General features: G+C 44.7%; 1 protein-coding gene across 6 annotated transcripts in view; it reads left to right on the plus strand.

Annotated features, from left to right (window-relative positions):
* KALRN (kalirin RhoGEF kinase) overlaps window positions 1-21,300 on the plus strand; it is a 612,746-nt gene that overhangs the window by 382,848 nt on the left and 208,598 nt on the right. For 5 of the 6 annotated variants that reach the window (XM_029214081.1, XM_029214075.1, XM_029214076.1 and 2 more), the window contains exons 18-25: window positions 917-1,066; window positions 3,377-3,491; window positions 6,497-6,612; window positions 7,115-7,237; window positions 14,748-14,930; window positions 16,198-16,316; window positions 19,115-19,181; window positions 19,772-19,881. In XM_029214081.1, the coding sequence (XP_029069914.1) occupies window positions 917-1,066; window positions 3,377-3,491; window positions 6,497-6,612; window positions 7,115-7,237; window positions 14,748-14,930; window positions 16,198-16,316; window positions 19,115-19,181; window positions 19,772-19,881 (983 nt within the window). The remainder of the gene's footprint in view (window positions 1-916; window positions 1,067-3,376; window positions 3,492-6,496; window positions 6,613-7,114; window positions 7,238-14,747; window positions 14,931-16,197; window positions 16,317-19,114; window positions 19,182-19,771; window positions 19,882-21,300) is intronic. The other variant, XM_029214079.1, reaches the window with a different exon arrangement.

Consider the following 21,300-nt stretch of genomic DNA (forward strand, 5'->3'; position numbering starts at 1 on the left):
AAGGGTAGTTAGAGCTGCTCTCCCCTGCTGCCACAGACTATTGAAGGAAAGTATAGGAATGAGATTCTATTTTCTGCATCCTTCCTTAAGCCCTGACACTAGGCTGCCCTGGGTCTCCTACTGATGCACTCAACCTGACTTTCCCTCTAAGCCCCGTTTGAAATGCTTTTGGTCTTTTGAGTTCATCTATAAGGTCACTTAGAGCATGGCCTCTCAGCATTTTTAGAACTGAAAAACCATCTTAACTATCTTTTAGGTCAACCCAAATTTGTTATCCCTCTGAAGGAAATGTGCATTTTATAATAGCAGGCCTGGAGATGTCATTGCCTTATAGTAGTACCTTGAAACAATTTTGCTGGAATATTTTTCCCCAGGGAGGGAAAAGGTAACATTCATTTATGGCCCATAAGTCACACAACATAGGCAACTTCCTCCTTTACCTCTACTTGAGGCTATTTCCTGAGGCTATTTCCTGTTGGGCAACCCAGTTATCTTCTTCAAGCCTCTTTCTCCTGTTCCACCTAATTCATAGACGTATCGTAAGGTTATAGCAATATAATATATAAAAACACTTTGAAAACCCCCAAATTACTAGTCTCTCTTCCTTTCTTGCTCTGCATACTATCCCTAGGTGATGTCATCAACCCCCATAGCTTCAGCCTTCAACCATCAACTGTCAGAAGATAATCCCAAAATCCATGTCTCGGTAGTCATTTGTCTCCCAAGCTCCAGACGCTGGATTCTCACTGCCTCCTGGACTTTTCTTAGATGTCTCAGGGGCACTGTGCACCTAAGTCTACAAATTAGATTTTGAATGAAAAATGTCACTTCTGTAGGGGTCTCTTAGCTAAAGGTCCTCATAAAATAGGACCTTTAAATGATTAAATTACTACGTTTTTCCTCCATGATTCATTAGGTCTGTAGTGTCCTGGAGAGCTTAGAGCAAGAATACCGGAGAGATGAGGACTGGTGTGGTGGACGAGATAAATTGGGGCCGGCAGCAGAGATCGACCACGTCATCCCACTCATCAGTAAACATTTGGAACAAAAGGAGGCCTTTCTTAAGGTGAGAGCACATCGTCATCCAAGGTCTGGGACTTTAGCCTTGGTTTTTATCTGCTGTCTCACTCTCCCCATTGCCTCCGCCTCCTCCTTTCTGTCTCTGTCTCTCTGTCTCTCACTGCTTCATGTGGGCTTCCCATACCCCTCTATTTTCTAGCTTCTTATCTAAAGGGGGCATTTGTAGAGGGGATATTGGCTGGTTAATTTGAAAAGTTGAAAGGTTACAGTTCAAACATTCTTTATTTCTCTCAGCACTTTTTTGTGTAATTAGACAATTAGGATGCTTCATTTCTACTGGTGCCATGTACAAATATCCTGATATCCCATTGATGTTAAGTGAGAAAAATACCTACTTTCATTTATCTATAAAAATATTTTAATTGAAATATATAAGCCTAGATAGAAAACTATTAAAATACATCTTTTATAAATGGATGATGCAAAATTTAGGGCAAGAGTTAAAGAAATACATTTAGACATCTTATTTATTTATCAGTCTAACGATTACCAATTACCAATGAATGTAACACTGTTTATTGTGCTGTATGAAGAGAGAGATACCTTATTTTGTTTGTTTTTAAAAGAGCCTTAGCTTCCCAGAGAGGAAGCGCAGTCCTGCTCTGAACAGCTTTCAGCTGGCGTGGGAAGTTCTCCTAAGCCTCTTTCCTCCTGCCTTTGATCTTCTCTCTGACCGAGCCTTCAGTGTTAAAACTTATCTAAAGGCTCCATTTTCTCTCAAATTCCCTGCTTTCATGTTCTGCTTCCTTTCAGGTTTCTGAAAGCACAAAAGAGAATTTTTATACCCTGACATGTTGCCACTGATTTTCTACAATACTGTAATTAGCTGCCTTTCTTTTATTAGGGATTTTCTCTACTTGACCACCTCTTTAAGTTTTATTTTTATTCTTTTTTAAAGATGACCTCTCCCTGCCCTTCTCCCATCTGTCTGATCTGTACCCGCATTTGATCAGAACTCTTAGTAATCAGCTCTTACTAATCAGATTAAATAGAAATTCTTCCATACAGGGCTTAAGATGATTTTAAAAGTCTTCCCTATGACAAAACAAAGTTTAAAACAAAACAATTTATGTAGGGCATATCAGATATTTTAAATAGAAGTATAAAGGCATGTCTTCATAAAATTAAATGTTTCTTTTGAAGAAGAAAAGGAGAAAATATTCTGATGTTTTCCATATGTGCCTAAAACCGTAGTTGAAAAACTCCCTATTGTTGTGGGAATTACAAGCCCAACGGATGGAAGATCGAGCTCTCCATGTGTATACATTAGTTGATTTTGGATTCCTTAGCTTTGGACCACTGTCCAGCTGTTAAATTCATGGGCCTCAGAGTGGAAGGACCCGCTAGCAGTCTTTTACCAGAGCTCCCAGAAGCCACTGTTGGGAATGCAACATTTAAAGTAATTTTTTTACCATATGATTTGTAGAATCAGATGCTAAGTATAAAGACGTTTAAAAGTTAACAGTTTTGTCTAGAGATAATTTAATTCTGAAAACTGTGGATTGAAAATTAATGGACTAGCATGTATTACCTCTACCATCAGGAAAAATACTGCTTTTTAAAGAAATTCAGAAAATCTCTTGTCTTGAGAGAAACTAGAAGTACTCTGTCGGTAGACCTAGATTCTAGCCCTGACTTGCTTCATGACTCCTGCCCTTGCTGGGCCTGGATTGGGTACAAGAGTATGGGACAGACCTGTCCTCTCTGCTACCCACCACTCTTGTGAGTCTTAAGGAGGCGGTACAATGGCTCTTACCCCTTTACATGACTGATATTTCCCAGCAATAGGATCTTTATTAGTCTTATTGAGGCGGAGGTGGGTTTGATGGACAAATATGTTTCTAAAACGTGGGTAATTTCCATTTAGATTTGGACCATACGGTTAATAGGTTTGATCACTAGAGTTGCTTTCTCAAGTCTGAATTAAGCTAATGTTAAAGTGGCTTACATCAGTGGTCATATACGAGGCATTCTGGTGGCAGAGGGAAACCAACCTGAGGGTCACTCTCAGGTGGCCACGCTGAATCAACACGTAGTAGTCAGAGGGTGGCTGATTTCTGGTTTTGTCTGTGATGGAAAGGGGAGGGGCACAGGGAGCTTTTCTTTACTCAACAAAAGAGTGAGTGAGTCTCCTGCATTGGAACTGGAGTATGCATAAACTGGAAGTTGCCCCAGGGCTCTGTTCCCCCAGAGCCCCAGAAGCCTCATCACCAGCACCCCTTCTCCAGTGTCTTAGATCATGTGCCCCTACCAGACCGGGACTTACGTTTGGGGCTTCACACCTTGTCTCTCTCAGGCCTGCACCCTGGCACGGCGGAACGCTGAGGTCTTTCTCAAGTACATCCACAGGAACAATGTCAGCATGCCCAGTGCCGCCAGTCACACCCGAGGACCCGAGCAGCAAGTGAAAGGTCAGTGCAAACCCTGCCGGCCTCGAGCCACTTGAGCCGCATGGACCAGAGCCTGGGTGCCTGGTCTTCATGTGACCTCAGATTTCCTGGTTCTTCTCCTTGGATGAGAAGAAGTGTGACGTGGGATGGTGTGGGTGGTGGTGATTCAACATGCCTCAAGATTTGGGATGGAAAAATGACTATAAAATTTCCCCAGAGCTTTTGCATTTATCTTAAGAGTTTAGAACAATGCTAATAGAATTTTCTGAAATGACAGATGGTCTCTATGTATCTACACTGTGCAGTACATGGCCACTAGTCAACCCCATAGACCAAGGCTAGGGAGGGAAGTGACGCTGACTTGGAGTGGGGAGTGGGGACGGGCTTGGCGAGCTGCCGAGCAGACAGAGGGAAGCTCTGACCTCCTCTGGGAAGGGCCCCTCTCCTGCTCAGGGAACTCAGGAGGTGCGAAGATCAGAGGCCACTGGGAAGAATTAAACTTAGTAATCAAAGATCCCTACAGAGAAGAGGGAAGCAGCATTCCTTTTCCAGATGTGCCACCCTGTTTGCAGCCGAGGGGCCCTGTGGGTGGCTAGCATTATGTCACCTTCCCCTTCCTGCAGATTTTTCAAAGCCTGTGTTCTGATGTCCAAGTGCAGGTGGCAGCTCGGGTGAGGCCAGCTGCCTGCTGAGAGCGCACACACCCCGCCCCCGCCCCAGTGTGCTGGGAGTGGCAGCCACCCAGGGTGAGCAGGACGTGCCGCACCTTCGTGGGGGCCAGGGCAGGGTTTGCCCAAAGGAAAGTTTACCAGATGGGGCACAAATGAAACCTGAAACTCATTAGGATTTTCACCTGAGCTGGATTGATTCAGCCACCACAGAGGGACCTCAGTGAACAAAACTCTGACTAGGAGACAAAAAGAGTAATAAAGGAAACACAGGTTCTCACTGTCTTTGCCCAATTGAAGCTTCCACCTGAGCAGGGACCTACAATCTCTCCTATAGCCATTTCCTTTCCACCTCCTGCCTGGACCCAAAGCCAGTGCCACTTATTTTAAGTTTTTATTACAGGAGCAATTATTGCTGCATAACAACCCCTGAAATTCAGTGGCCTACAACTATAAGCATTTATCACTCAATGACTGTGTTGGCTTGGGGAGCAGCTGCCTTGGCTGGGTTCAGTGATGCGGTTCTGCTTGAGGCTGCAGGTCTGGCTGGCTTGGCCCCTTCACTGCAGGGTGGGTTCTTGTCTGCTCCATGTGGATTAATTCTGGGACTTTGGTTGAAGGGGCAGCGGTTACCCAGGAGAACTTCTTATAGAGGTGATGGCAGAGGTTTAAGGGGCAAGCTCAAGTGCACAAGCACACTTCAAGCCCCTCCTTGTGTCCTATCTATTAACAGCCCATTTGCCAAAGAAAGTCATGTGACTGAGCCTGAGTTCGGGGGTGAGGAAGTACACTTTGTCTCTTTGGGGAGGAACTAAAAAGCTACATAATAAGAGCAGAGATATAGGGAGAGGTGAATAATAGGGACCATAAAAGCTCTCAGCCTAAGAGAGGAGAGACAGATTCTGTCCTTACTTCCAGAGGGCATTAAAAGCACACAAAATCAACAAAAACTTCTAAGTACAAGCACTGCAATTTGGGCTGTGCCTTTTCTGTAGAGCACAGTAACTCCGTAGACCAAGGTGGCTAAGGACCCAGGCTCTTAAGTCAAATAGCTCTACCCCTTTATCTGACTGACCCTGGTTGAGTTTCCTATCCTCTCTAAGCCTCAGTTTCTTCATCTGTAAAATGGAGATAATAGTGGTCCATGCATCCTGACGTACTATGAAAATACGTACCTGCCACATAGTGAGTACTGAATAAGTGTTAACTTTCCTTAGCATCATTATTGTGTAGTTTATTATTATCTAATATAGTTAGCAGGAAGCAGGAGGCAAACAATACAAAACAAATTTTATTGCTTCAAGCTTAGAACATACTATTAGACACTTCAGAAATCCATCCACATAACCAGCTGCTTCTGGAACAACAGAAGTAGAGAGAGGGAGGGACGTGACATGGACAAACAGCTCCCACGGCCACCGTGGTGCCCCGTGCCTTGTACACATCCTCGCACTCATCTTCATTAGAGATGAAGTGAGAACAGCTTTTAGCTTTTCTTATGATCGGTCCCAACCAGCATGGAAGTTTGGGCCTAGAGACATGATTCCGTGATGACGTGATTCCAACATAGCTTCCCTAGGCCCATAATTTAGAGGTTTTAAAATTGAGGTTGTGCTGTTGAAGTGCTAAGTGCACAGCCCCTTGTGTGGGACAGAGCTCGTGGCAAGTGACATGGCTGTCCATGCCGTTACCCCAGTCCTCATGCCGTTCCCCGCTGGCCCTCTCCTAGAACCCCTCAAGAGTGGCCGGTGTTCCTGTCAAGTCCGTTTACTCTCTGCAGGCTCCCAGGCGCCGGTTATGTTAGCTACTATTTTCAGCACCGATCATTCCCAAGGTCTCTTATCATCAGGGACTAGCTTTGGCGTGAAGAGTATCAGAGTCACTTTTTTTTTTTTTTTTTTTGCGGTACGTGGGCCTCTCACTGTTGTGGCCTCTCCAGTTGCGGAGCACAGGCTCCGGACGCGCAGGCTCAGCGGCCATGGCTCACGGGCCCAGTCGCTCCGCAGCATGTGGGATCTTCCCGGACCGGGGCACGAACCTGCGTCCCCTGCATCGGCAGGCAGACTCTCAACCACTGCGCCAGCAGGGAAGCCCCAGAGTCACTTTTAAGTCACCCTGGGGACATCCTCTTCCCCCCTTCATTGATAGAACCTCATCAACAGGCCCTCCCCCAGTTTCCCTGATCTCTGGGAAATTCTCTCTGGACCAAACTTTTGCTCCCTTGCTTCTGGTGCTGGATCAGTCCGATGGGGAGACTTGAAGGTCTCAGTTATCTGGCACCTGGGAGCGGGGCTGAAGCAGCCGGTCAGATTTGCTCAGGACCTTCCTGTGACCAGCGCCTGTCTCTCTGCCCTGCAGCCATCCTGAGTGAGCTCTTACAGAGGGAGAACCGTGTCCTGCACTTCTGGACCTTGAAGAAGCGGCGGTTAGACCAGTGCCAGCAATACGTGGTGTTTGAGCGAAGCGCCAAGCAGGTAGGTTCAGAGCTTTCCCTGGCGTTGCCTCAGTTCTGGGGACCATACAGAGGCCTAGATGACCAAGACTTGGGACAGTCCTCAAGAGGGTCATAGGAGCAGGCAGAGTAGAGATGGGAGGTGGGGATGAAAAGAAGAAAGCATCCTTGCGCTGACCAGCCGTTCAGGCTTCACCAGGCACTCTGTTCAGAGTCTGGTACCAGGAGTTGGGAGGAGATGCTGGGGGCAGATTGCTCTAACTCATAGATGACACTGGGCCTGGCCTAGAAGAGTCCCCAGTCCAATGGACAAGACAGTCTCTTTGCTGGTGGGTTGTTCCAGGTCTACCAGGGGAGGGCTCTTTCATAAAATCAACTTCCAAGCTACATACTGATTGAATTGTGCCGGCATTTCCTAGGTCCATCATGCTGTCCCAAACTACAAACCTTCACATCAGAACATGGAATGTTTTCTTACTAACAGCTGGCTTTTGGGGCACTGAATGGGTTGTTTCCTCCTGCAGGCGCTAGACTGGATCCAAGAAACAGGTGAATATTACCTCTCAACACATACCTCCCCGGGGGAGACCGCAGAGGAGACTCAGGAGCTGCTGAAGGAATATGGAGAGTTCAGGGTGCCTGCCAAGGTAGGAAGCATCCCGGAGCCCTCCCCTTCCACCCAGCACTCCCCAGTCTGGGCAATTTCACATTGTGGGAGGGAGAACAGCCTCTGTACACAGAAATGCTTGACTACAGAGGCAAGGGGGTGGGGGACACACAGGTAGGATCGTCTCCTTTGAGACCTGAACATCAAAAGAGATGCAGCTGTTGGTAGAGCCTCTGTACGCAGGAACTCAACTCCTATACGCTGTGCTTCCAAATGATACTCATCTTCGTGCTCCAGATTCTGGAATCTGCTGTATTCTTTCAGACCAAATAAGGCAAAGGAATGTATTCATGTGTAATGCACATTGTGTGGGAATATCAGCCACATATTCTTGAAATTTGAATGCTTGGGAAGTCCACCTTTTGGGAAGGGCCAGTGGCTATGGGTGGGTTCACAAAGCAGGTTCCGGAGCTGACTACTTCCCTCGGGCCTCACCCTGCAAATGAGCCAGGCTGAAGTCTCTGGGGAGCAAAACATGCACTGGTGCACGTACCACACACGCTCACACCCCCATTCACACCGAGGTGGAGAATGAAAATAATATAATAGAAGGAAATCTCATTTTCACCTGTTTTCCCAGCCAGGATTTGATCTGAGGACCCTTGGCTTTGAGTGAAATCTGATGTCTCAGTTCCCTCTTTGTAGCATCCTTGTCCCTCACACGGGGCTCCCTGCCATGGAGGACCATCCTTGGCATCACTTCCACATAGGGCAGATGCTATTCCCAGGATGAGAGGAGCTTTCATGAGAGTCAGGGGTGGGGGGAACATATTAATGCCTACCTTATCCAGAGATCCCTCTGACACTACAGCAAATTTCTCTCTAATCTGCTGCAACAAAATTAGCCCCTTAGCCTCGTTCCTGAGCTGGTATTTCAGAAGTGGTTATCCACTTTGTGAATCCTACACTCTGAACTCTTGATAGTGGGGAGCCTTCCCCTGCACACTTGTGAGCTTTGGGGCCTTTTCACCCAATGTGAAGGACTGTCATTTCAGATAAGAGATTCATTTCAATACCAGCTAGCGCAGACAGTGCCCAGGAGGTGGCAGACGCACAGAACCCTTTTCAGATCCAAATGAAAATGGTTTTGAATTACCCACTTTGCACCTATCTGCCCCTCTCCAAATAGTGTCAACAACGACCCACTAAGAGGCTGAATAGTATCAGATCCACTGGTGATCCTACTGACGTAGGATGGATCACAGCAGAAACCCAGAACTTCCTAGGATCAGAGTCTGTCCATCACCGAAGTGGAAATGTGGAGAGTCATTCAGTCAATTTAATTCATCCTTCCTTTACAATCTTCCTGTCTTTCTCTTTTCTTTTCACATTGTTGTCACCCTAATTGGGTTCCATGCATTTGGCCTTTCCTTCCTTCCAACCCATCCTGCCCTTCATTGGCATTCATCTTCAAAACACCACTTTGGTCAGATTACCACCCAGCTCAAGAGCTTTAATGATTATGCAGTGCCTTTAGGCAGCACTCAACAACGTCTACGACTGTGCCACCTTACCACTGCCACTGTATCTTCAGTTAATGTGTTTATGCAGATTTTATGCTGCAGCTGAATGGATATTATTTTCTTACCCTCCGAGAGATACATCATTTATTTTCTCGCCTCTATATCTTTTCTATACTATTTCTCTGCCTAGAATATCCTTCCCTTCCCTCTAGTTTGTAGTTTTTAAGAAGACCCCGCCTTCCCACTTCAGTGCCTCTTCCTCTGTGTCCCTGCCTACAAGCCGGATACAATCGGCGTATCCCTGCACTGCAGACATTGTCTGTGCAGCCCTTAAGGCACCTGACCTGGACCATCCTGTCCTCCTGGCAATGTGTGCGCAGCGTTATCTCCCGTATGAGCCTGCAAGATCCCAAAGGACGAGAACCATGCTTTATTCACGTACCTAACTATATCTTATGCATTGAAGGGAGGCTACAGATATTTGAGAACATAAGAGAAAAAGAAGTTTGGGTAGATTTCAACAATGCTTCCTCCCCAAACCTCTATTTAATATGCTTCTTTTACTTTGACTCTCTCTCTGTTCTCTCTACCTCTTAACTGTTTCCCTTAATGGGATTTCATCCTCCCATCTATCATTTCCAAGTTTCAGGGCTATTTGTTCTGAGAATATCTACAAGATAACAAATCCAGCTGGGGACCTTCTGATGAAAGGCAGTAGCCTCCGGCCCCACTGCAGTCCCACTTACCAGAAGCAAACCTCTTTTAGCCAGCCATCTTTGGTTTTAATCTTTATAACCAATAAAGTGAATTTGAAATGGAAACCAAATTGACCTTAAACCGCACGACAGTGAGTATGGTGGCCCTCATGCCTGAACAGAGCAACAGAGTATACTGTGTATATTGAATTATTATACTCTGTTCCAAAGAAACAGATCAAGTAGAAGAAACACTGAATATAAAAAGGTACCTTCTATGTAGCAATATACGAATGTGAGAATAAAAATAAGACAAAGAGAATTTGGATGAGGATAAGAGGAAAACAAAATTTTCTTTTTGTGGTATGCTGTAGACAATCCAGTTAGAAGAATGCCAATGATATTTTCCTATTGTGGGTTTCAAAATTTATAAGGGGTCCAGGTACATGGTGATAGGAAAGCTTAATCATCTTGACATCTGGAAGAACTCTATTTCTTCTAACAGCAAAACTCTTTAGATTCTTCTGTTTTTACGATTCAGTAGTTTTTCGTACGTTCACAAGGCTGTACAGCCATCGCCACTGTCTAGTTCCGGAATACATCATCCCTCCCCAGAGTAAGCCCCATTTATGCATCAGGAGCCACTCCCCTTTTCCCCTCCCCTCAGCCCCTGGCAACCACTAATCTACTTTCTATCTCTATGAGTTTGCCTGTTCTGGACACTTCATGTAAATGGAATCATGGACTCATATGATATGTGGTCTTTTAGGTCTGGCTTCTTTCACTTAGAGTGTTTTCAAGATTCATCCATGTTGTAGCAGTACTTCATCGGTACTTCATCCCTTTCTGTGACTGGATAATACTCCACCGTATGGATAAACCACATTTTGTTACACATTCATCAGTTGATGGACATTTGGATTGTTTCCAGTTTTGGGCTACCGTGAATAATGTTGCTGTGAACATCTGTGTACAAGTTTTGGTGCGAACACATGTTTTCAGTTCTCTTAGGTATATACCTGAGAGTGGAATGGCTGGGTCAGGTGGCGACTCTATATTTAACTTTTTGAGGAAATTCCAAACTGTTTCCCAAAGTGCATACACCATTTTCCATTTCCACCAGCGGTGTATATGAGTTCTCACTTCTCTACATCCTCTCCAGCACTGGTTATCGTCTGTCTTTTTTGTATAACCACGCTAGCGGGTGTGAAGTGGTATCTCATTGTGGTTTTCATTTATACTTCTCAATGAGTAATGATGTTGAAAAAACTCTTTTCTAAACTGATAATTTTATCTCTGAAAGTGAAAGAAGCTATAAGATAAACTGCAGTAGCTTCTTCTTAACAAAAGAGAATTAAGTGATAATGAAAGTGACTGGAGCTTTAGCTGAACTAAATTATGTCTTTGAATTCAGATAGCCAGGAAAAGGAACACTGGGCTTGTCAGAGAGGCACTTTCTATGAGAAAAGTAGAATCTAAACAGTTCAGATAAAATATGGTCATGTTTCCGTTTCTGAGACTCTTAAGAGGAATGAACATAGCTCACATGTGATAGACATTATTGAAAGGTTTAGTTTTTCACATTTAACAAGCAAATCTTTCTCCTGTGGAATGAATATGAAGATACATCTCAAGGAACGGTTTTCCCACTCAGGAAGCACAATAATTCCATTCCCTCAAAGAATATATCAATAAGTACAAGGCAGATCAGCAATGAAAGGCCAATTGGATGCTTATAATTAGATTATGAGAATATGTCAAGAAGGCTAAATTTTCAAGATTTGTCAGATTTTCAAGAGATACCAAAAGGGCTTTTCACAAACTATATTCGGAGTAAGGTGCTCTGATTAGGGGAAGATGATATAATATTAACTGATCAAAAGAAGGAAGGAAGAGAAAAAATAAGAAAAATAGAACTACTGAACCCTTATTTTTAACCTCTGTCTTTTCCAGCAGAAAACATAGAATTGAAAAATGAAAGGGCAAAATATACACTAGGGGACACAAGAATCCCAAGATAAGTGAGTTGTGTTCTAAATTTCCAGGCCCAAGTGAATTATATTCCCCAAAAGCCCCCTTTGTCCACAAGATCATGTCCACACTCCTGAACCTAACATGCAAGCACCTCTACAATCTGACCCCCACTTTATCAGTCTGTATAAGTTACTCTTCTTGGTGGCAAGATTTGAATTTCAAGCTGGCTTAAGTTTAGAAGGGGAAAAGATTTTGTATGGCTGTATGTGGAAATAAAGAAGACAGAAGATGTGCGGCTGGACCTCAAAGGAGCCCAGGAAAAGCTGAATGACTCAGCCCAATGGGAAGAACAAGACACGTGGCATAGTCTCACCTCTGGAGATGAAAACTGGGATGTCACCCAAGACCAGGGCAGTTCCAGCAGCCACATTTCCGGGTCAGCTCATCTCAGGAGATCAGGCATACATGACTACCACCACTGTGATTCAGCTTCCCTTCTCTCCTCTACTATTTGCTTTCAGTTCTACTCTCCACCCAGCCACCCAGTTCCCTGTCTCTACAGTTCACATCCCCAGAAAAACCAGCTTAATTGACCCAGCATGTTGCCCCTGTCCCTGTTTAGTCAGAGCTTCTAGGCCAGGACACCTTGGAAGTCGCTGGCTGCATATTGATGGGCTGCCCTCGTGGGACAAGTTTTACCTCTGATGTCATCAGCGGTAGCCAGGCATGGGGCGGGTCGCACTGTGCCACCGTAGTCACCCACGTATACGAAATCACTTCAGACTGCTCTCAGTAGGGGCCGTGGGCGTGGTTGGGGTCAAATCTTTTCATCTAATTCTTCCCAGTGTAAACCTTCAATTCTTGCTGGTCTAATGTTACTCACCTCCCAGCACAATAATTACGCACTCATCCATTTACTCAACATTATTATTATTATGGTATACATAGTAGACATTGGAGCTACAAATGAATAAGATCACACTCATCTCTTAGAAGCGCATGGTCTAATGAAGGAGACATAAATAACTCAGCGTGATACACACCAAAGTAGCAGCGTGTGTGGTACTGTGGGAACACTGGGAAGGGCACCTCCCACTCGGCTTGTGGGGAGGAGGAGAGGTGAGGGAGGGCCACTGGGGTGAAAGCAGGGCTGAGGAGGAGCCACTCATCACATCGTGGGGGGCAGGTGAGGTTTATTTAACATGGCTGGAATTTCAGGGCCACGGAGAGCAGTGGAGACGGTCACGTGGGCAGGTGAGGCCACGTGGGGAAGAGCTTGTCTACGCTGCTAGTTTCACTGTCTGTTTGCTCCCCCTGGGTCCCACACATACCTGGAATGCTCTTGATCACAAGCCACTATCCCTGTTGACTCTGAATCAGTTTTGATGTTTTAGGATATAATTTCCTCTGATAGGAAATTGTAGGGCTGCTCTGGTAGGACTGCAGCTACCAATTCGCTATAAACCCCCATCTCGTGCTCAAGTCTCCTTACCAAGAGCAGAGAATAAATATGTGTTTCCAAGATTTTATATGAAGATGGATTTCTTGATTATAGCTACAAAAATTATTCACTGTCTTAAGTAAGTGACAAACGGAAGAAAAATTGTTTCCCGGGTTAGAGGGGAAGCCCTAAATGCAAGAAATGGAAGTCCTTGGAATACCAGGTATCTTGTATTAACCGAGTCCCAGCGCCATTATTCTTTGCCTTTTCGTTGCTAAGGAGGTGTTTCTCCTGTCCTCATACCTACCTTCTTTCCTTCACACCAAGCTCTTCTGGCCCCTTATCTCCCAGCCCTGGGGACCAGCCCACCGTGCTGAGGTAGGAGAGGCTCGAAGGTGTTGAGTGAGTTGCTGGAGAGCGGGAGCCCTGGCCGTGGGGGACCAAGTTCTCTCTGCTTGCCTCTCTGGCCAGAAGCTTCCCTTTGGCAGTTCTTGAGAGGGTCAGTCTCTCGCGGGAGGGGCTGTGGGTGAGCCTGGAGAGGCACGGGTGAGGGTGGTGGCATAAAGAAAGAAAGGCCCTTCTGTCTGTTCTGTTCTTGATCCAGTGATTTTCTGTCTCAGTTTCCCTCAATGACCCAGATCGTAGCATGATCCAAACCTTGTACCTACTTTCCCCCAGTCTGAAAGATAAAAGATTACTTCTCAGAATATTATGTAAATATTCTTCTGAGCAAGCGTTTGCTTGTTTGAATAGCCCTTCCGTTTCCATATCTTACCCAGCACAGGTCCCGCCTCCCCCATGACACCTTTTCTGCCCCTGCCAGCCCACCTTCATTTTTTTCCTGTTTTAAAATTCCTGCCATGTTAACTATACATATTTCTTATTCTGACATTCAATTACATAATGCCCTGAGTTATTGAACTACTCTGTGTGAAAATCTTGTCCCTCTAGGGATATAGACAGTCTGGTGGAAATCTCTTTTTCTTCTTTTGTTTACCCCCCAGGTCTTTCCCCACAGCCCTCTGCACAGTGATGTGGACAGAGTAGATGTTGAACACACTCTTGTTAGAAATGAAATTGACCCGCGTCAGGGCTCCACCTCACTTAGCCCTGTGATGGACATTAGCTTCATTCACTCTTCTTTCTCTCTCTCTCTCTCTCTCTCTCTCTCTCTCTCTCTCTCTCTCTCTCTCTCTCTCAAGGAAGCTAAAAACAAGATCCTGGTGGTGAAAGGGACAGAGTTTACTCTTAAATCTTCTAGTTAGATTTCTGTACATCCTGGCTGTGCCAACTCACCTGATGTTTAGAAAGCCTTCTTCAGGCCAGTAGGGTAAAGGGAGAGAACTAGAAACTATGGACCAGAGGCAAACGGCTCTATCACTTACAGGTTGTATGAACTTGGACAAGCCCTAAGCCTCTCTAAGCCTCAGCCTTTTCAATCTGTGTTTCAAAGAGACCCGTACCACCTCCCTCCACCTGCCTCCTAGGGATGCTTTAAGACTCAAACGAGTCTCAGATGTAACATGAACATACTCTGTAAACTGATAAAGTGCTATATTAATGAAAGAGATTCTTACATCAGTAACCATACTGGCTAACATTTATTGCTTACTGAGTTTTTACTGTGAACACTGTGTTCCAGACACATCCTACATTGTCAACTCATATAATGCTCACAACAACCCTACAATATAGATACTATTATGATCCCTATTTTGCAGATGAAGGAACTGAGGCACAGAGGGTTTCAGTAGTTTGCTCAAGCCCTCCCAGCCAGTAAGTGACAGCACTGGGATATAGACGGAGGCAGTCTGGCTCTGGGGTATCTATGGCTTCTGTGAAGAAGGAAAGAGGGCTGGAGTGAAGGGCCATGATAGTAAAGGTAAGCTAGTAACTTACGACCATCTTTTGGGGCAGCAAACAAAGGAGAAGGTGAAACTCCTGATTCAGCTGGCCGATAGCTTTGTGGAAAAAGGCCACATTCATGCCACAGAGATCAGGAAATGGGTGACCACGGTGGACAAGCATTACAGAGATTTCTCCTTGAGGATGGGAAAGTACCGGTACTCTCTGGAGAAAGCCCTTGGAGTCAACACAGAGGTAGGTGTGGGATTGCCCAGCTGGGGCATCCTCCTTTCTTACCTCCCTCAGTACTGCTGTTCATTGCCGTGGAGGGAAGCTGAGTTTGCAGAGGAATCTTCCTGAGCTGTTGACCCCTAGAGCACTTGCCTTGTGTTGTCCTTCTCCTGGAGGGACTGGATCTTGCTGAGCCATTGGCTTCCAGCTCTCCATGACTGGTGCTATATACAGTGCAAAACTGGCTGGCCAGGCAGGGGTAGGGCCTGTGGCTACAGAACAGAGTTTTTCTGTGTAGAGTTAACTGTTGACTTTGAGGATTAAGCCCTTTATCTTGGCTTCATCAGTACTGTCTTCCACCCAGTTATGTTAACAGCAAATGTTTAGAGTCCTCAGTGTGTATAATAGTGCTCTCTCAAGAATAAGGTATGCAGTTTGTATAAAGTCTATTTGACATTTCAACTGAAAAGAAGTACTATTGTCCAGGAAGCAAAGGAAGACTGACTTTTAATCTCTTCTTTATAATAGGGGTCATTAACCTATGAATTAAGAGCTAAATACAGACTGGCAATTTAATCCTAGGATTTCTAATTCTTAAACCTTTAACTAGGCTCCTACTCTGAAGCAGAGCAGACTAGAGAATAAAGTGGTCAAACCACAAAGATTGGGGGAATTAACGTCTCCCCCAGGCTTTAACCTGTGAGACTTTTTTCCTAGAGGTTTTTATTCTATATAAATACCAAACAGTGGTTGAAATAAGCATGGATGGGCAATTAGAAAATTCAGTAATTGTTCTATCATTTAGCTTTCTATTTCCAAGGGAAGTTGCTTGTTTAAATAAAAATATTTACTTTTATTATTTTCCCTTGACAAATGAAAGTTTTATATCTTTTTACATTTCCGTTTCACATCTGTTTTAATGGTTAATCATCAGTCTTGGACGTGTGTGTGTGTGTGTGTGTGTGTGTGTGTGTGTGTGTGTGTACATCTAATCAGGCCCAACGTCCTTGAGGAACTATGACACTAATTATAAAATGTGTACATTCTTTTTCTTTGTTGTGGATATTATCCCTGAGCATTTGACCTGAACATTTTATACTTCTCTTATTTGAGAAAAAAATTATCCCATGAAGAAGAGTGCTTGTGGGTAGCAGTTGGTGGGATTCCCCATCTTCTCATCCTTCTCCGTAATATCTTTCTCTGTTCTTCCCTTCCCCCACCTCCACCAACTCTGGTGAGTTGCTTTCCCAAAGCATCTCCAAGGTGACCTCTGCGATCTCTCTGTGTGTAGGATAACAAGGACCTGGAGCTGGATATCATCCCAGCAAGCCTTTCAGATCGTGAGGTCAAGCTCCGGGACGCCAACCATGAGGTCAATGAAGAGAAGCGGAAATCAGCCCGGAAGAAAGAGTATGTGGGGGGTTGGGCGTGAGACGGTTCCACCGACTGGCAGGCTCCTCATGGCTATGCTTGGTTTTCATTGCCACCCGTCCCTTTAGACAGCTTGCTGTGTCCCCATGACCACCTACAGAGGTTGGAATGGACAGACGTGATGCTTCCACCCACATTTCACACTAACCAAGAACTTTAGGGCATTGGACAGAAGAAACAATGAACCATGTCAACCTTACAAACCGTGTCTTGATCACTCTGCTTTCTTTATATCAGTGTTACAAAGTTACACAGAGCCAGAGATATGCAAGGGCTTTATGAAGAGTATTTTGACATTCCTTTTGGGTAATGCTGGAAAAAAAATGGTGTGTTCTAAGATTAAGAAGGCCTCTGTAGTTGATTTTATCAAAATAAAGTAGGACCACAGGTCCCTTGGAACTGAAGAAACTCAAGCTGGTCTGTGAAGTCAGAGCTTATGTTTCACCTGGGCTGCTGTAAGAAAGAATGACGAATCAGGTGCTTTAAGCCACAGAAATGTATTGTCTCACAGTTCTGGAGGCTGGAAGTCTGAAATCAAGCTGTTGGCTGGGTTGATTCCTTCTGAGGGCTGGGAGGGAAGACTCTGCTCCAGGCCTTTCTCCCTGCCTTACAGATGGCCATCTTCATGTTCACATGGCGTCCTCCCTGAATACAGGCCTGTGTCGACTTCCCCCCATTTTAAGGATACCAGGCATTTTGGAACGGGGGCCCACCCTACTCCAGTATGACCTCATCTTAAATTGCATCTGCAATGACTCTGTCTCTAAATGAGGTCACATCGTGAGATACTGGCGGCTGGGACCCAACATATGCATTTTGGGGGAGACACAATTCAACCCAGAACAGAGAGGGAAATGAGGAGACAACACGTGGCCAGATCTTCCTGCTGGGCTGTCTCTGAGACACCAAATAGCCAGAGGACGGTAAAGGGTGGGCGGAAAGTAAAACAAAACGGGGTAGAGGGTAGTGGAGCTAAATTATGAAGAAAAACAGGAAAAACTGCAGGAAGCAGATGGAGAAAAAGGGAGAAGGTAGAGGCATGCCAGAACCCAAGGCAGTAAAATCAAAGACAACTTTTCAAAGCAAGTGGGATTACGTTCCTTCCGATATTCCTTCTTTCTTTGTTTACCAAGCACTTACAGTGCACTAGGAACTTTGCTTATAGGATCTTGTTTAATCCTTGCAGCAGCCCTGTGTGATCAGCTGTTTTATAAGTAAGGAGTCTGGGGCTTGGAGAAGCAAGTCCTGCCTCTAGGAAATGACAGTCATAATTCAATTCCTGGTTGTCTGACTTCAAAGCTCATGGACTTTCCACTCTACCAATAGAGCAAGACTAACAAGAAAGTGGCTCATTAACTCCTGCAAAAGGGAATTTTTAAAATCAATAATTTAATAGAAAGGCCACTGCTAGAACAAAGTTTTGCTTTAAGGAAAATCCCACCAAGATAAAGGTTCAGGAAAAGATGCTGCTCATTTTAATATTTCTTCTGAAATCTCCAACCAGGGGGCACTCGGGATAATCCTTCTCAAAATTTTTATGTGATGGAACACCTTGTAAATAGGGATTCTCATTATGAAGTTCCATGAAAAAATGACATGGAAAATCTAAGATAAATATATAAAAATATATTTTGTGCTGAATTAGATATTATTGCATATCACATGCCAGCTAGGAAGCACCATTTCTAAAACAAATTGGTGAAAGAAAGAAAGTGACGTAGGTACACTACAGTGAAGCCACGCATCGTGAGCTGAACGCCCGCACGGGTACATTGTGTTGTTTAGGGGTCCAAGGTGGAAGGAGCCTTCCCCTTGCGTATGTGTAGCACAGCTTCTCTTTTTGGGAGACTGAAGAGTAGTCAGTTAATATCATTAGCTTGTGCTGTGCTTGGCATCACATGCTCAGCCTCATGCACATCAGTTTGTGATGTAAAATAACCCCATTAGAAGCGAGAGGTCAGCACACTATGGCCTACAAGCCACATCTGGCCCACCACCTGTTTTATATAGTCTGTAAGCTAAAAATTATTTTTTATATTTTTAAATGGTTGAAAACTATCAAAACAAGAAGAATATTTTGTGACGTGAAAATTAGATGAAATTCTTTTCTGTTCATAAATATAGTTTTATTGGAACACAGCCAGACTTACTTTTTTAACATATTGTCTGTGGCTTCTTTCACACACAACAGCAAAGCTGAGTGGTTGTGACAGAGACTGAATGGCCCACAAGTAGTTACTCTCTGGCCCTTTACAGAAAAAGTTTGCTAACCCCCAGTCTCGGCGGTGGTGTCTTGGGCATCTGTTTCTGGCTTTTAAACCTGGTTTAACCTGTGGGACTGTGAACCGTTTTGGTGTAAGTCAGCAATTCTACTCAGCAGGAATCATCATTCTGGGAGCTACAGTAAGAGGAACATGGGAAGCTGAGTTGGTGTCTAGTTGGTGAGAATGAGTGTGAGTGGCATTACAAGCTTATGTGCACACACACACACAGATGTGCAACTGAGAGCACACACATATCAGCACAGAATCACAACATGGTAGAACTGGGGGGGTAAAAGGGGAAGAGAGTATGGAACTAGCTGAGCACAAACGTGCTGAAGGGACACAGAGCAAATGATCAGAGCGAGAGGGACTCAAAGGAAGAGATGTATATTGGTAAAGTAGAAAAATAGGACATTCAAGAATGTCATAAATGCTGGGGTGGGGGCAGTGAAGTTTGAAGGAAGGGAGGTATTACATCTCTAACCAACTAAAAGCCCATTTGCTTCCTTCTAGATTCATTATGGCAGAACTGCTTCAGACAGAGAAGGCTTATGTGAGGGACTTACACGAGTGCTTAGAGGTAAGTCTTGCGATCATCAGTTCTCAGCTGTATTAGAAACTGACATCCTTGCCACGTCAAGTCCTGGAGAGGAGCTCAGTACTCTGTCTTCTCCCGGAGCTTGAAGAATAAAAAACCAACCAGAGGACATCTTTCTCCCAGAGTCAATAATAATTGCATGGGAGTTTAAAGTGCTTTGGAAAGAAACTTTTCTCAGACTGGAACTAGGCCCAGCAAAAAAAAAAAAAAAAGCATATAACACACTTGAATTCAAAATAAAATCTATGACACAGTCGATGAACTTAAGTTGAGTCTAAAAATCTGCATCCTCCCCCCGACACACAGTCAGACTCAAACACATTTAATAAATAAGAAGACTGTGGAGTGTGTGTTCTTGCTAAAGTCTGGGATGTGAATTTCCCTAGCAACAGTTCACAGCAATGGAACATCCAGGTTTTTGTTCTTTCCATTCTGCTTACTTACCATCTCACTTTTTAGGCTCTACATGCATTCCCAGTCTGAGCCTTACCCCACAGCTTTGAAGCCCTGTTTGTTTTGTGTGTATTTCACGTGGCAGTGCTTGCCAGTGAGGAACTATTGCTGTCTTACAGACCTACCTATGGGAAATGACCAGTGGTGTGGAGGAGATCCCCCCTGGGATCCTTAATAAGGAGCATATCATCTTTGGCAACATCCAGGAGATCTACGATTTTCATAACAAGTAGGTTGGTGGAGGGTTTCAGTGGAGCACGCTCAGGGCCGTAAATACCCAACAGCAGGGCTTTCCCAACAAGTGGACCAAAGCTGATTGGGAAATCTTGCCTGGTAAAGTATTGCCCATTAAATTTTCTAAGTCAGTGGCTGTCAGACTTCTTTCTCACTCACACTTCTTTCTCTGCAATGGTCTAGTATTCCTAGTGGAAGGTGAAGTCAAGTATTCATCAGTGTCTCTCCCCAGTGTCCTGAGGGACCTACCTGCCAACATCTTCAGACCCAATCAGAATGATAGCCAGGCCTTGAGGAAGTAAAAGTAGCTTCTGCTCATTAAAACTGTTGGGAATCCTGACATTAGAATTCATCTGAGGCTAACCGTCCTACTCTGTGGGCCTTAGGTTTCAAATTCCACTGAAGTTTTCTTTCAACCTAAATACTTCCTCCACCCTTAACTACCTCATCTTCCCCACCCTCAACCGAAACAACAACAGATGATAGATAGATAGATAGATAATCAAACTATCTAATGGAACATATTTCTTGACAGCTTATAGGGGAGAACATCAATCAACCCTCTATGTTTTGTTGAAATCAGTAGAATCATAGAGCCCTAAAACCTCACAATTCATTTTTTCTAGCTCCCAACTTGATTTAAATATCTTTCCCACAGCATACTAAACATGTTCCATCATTAACAGAGGGTCAGCAAGAACATTGGTTGATTAGTTACATAACCAGCTTATGGAAATAATTCCGTTTCCAAAGTACAAATAGAGGAAACCTCAAGACCTGAGAAATAATGTTGACATAAAGTCCTATAGCTCTCTGAGAACCCTGTTGCAGAGAAGGGTTGAGGTAGAGATTCAGGGTTGTAGGATACAGTCCGGAGGACGTCCTAGGGTCAGGCTAGTCAAGGCTTTGACTGAATTAAGCAGTCATGATGAAGACGAAACTGTCAGCTCGGAGAGGTCCTGGGGAGGCAGCGGGCGCCGGTGTAGCAGCCCCCCTGAGGCAAGATTCTAAAACAGCACCGTGCCATCGAGCTCTGTGCAGTGATGGAAATGTTCCGTGTCTGTGCTGTCCAGTACAGTAGCCACTGGTCATGTGTGCCTAGAGAACACTTGAAATGTGACTATTGTTACTGAAAACTGCATTTTCAACTTTGTTTAATAAATATAGGTGGCGGGCTTCCCTGGTGGCACAGTGGTTGGGAGTCCGCCTGCCGATGCAGGGGACATGGGTGGGCCCGTGGGCCATGGCCACTGGGCCTGCGCGTCCGGAGCCTGTGCCCCGCGGCAGGAGAGGCCACAACAGTGAGAGGCCCGCGTACTGCAAAAAAAAAAAAAAAAAAAAAGAGTAGCTGTATGTATGTGATCTTTCTCTAGGACCTTTGTCTCTGTAGGTATTGAATGGAGAAATTCCCAAG

This window comes from Monodon monoceros, unplaced genomic scaffold (genome assembly GCF_005190385.1).
Source record: "Monodon monoceros isolate NGI ecotype Baffin Bay Population unplaced genomic scaffold, NGI_Narwhal_1 Super_Scaffold_11, whole genome shotgun sequence".
Classification (NCBI taxonomy): Eukaryota; Metazoa; Chordata; class Mammalia; order Artiodactyla; family Monodontidae; genus Monodon; species Monodon monoceros.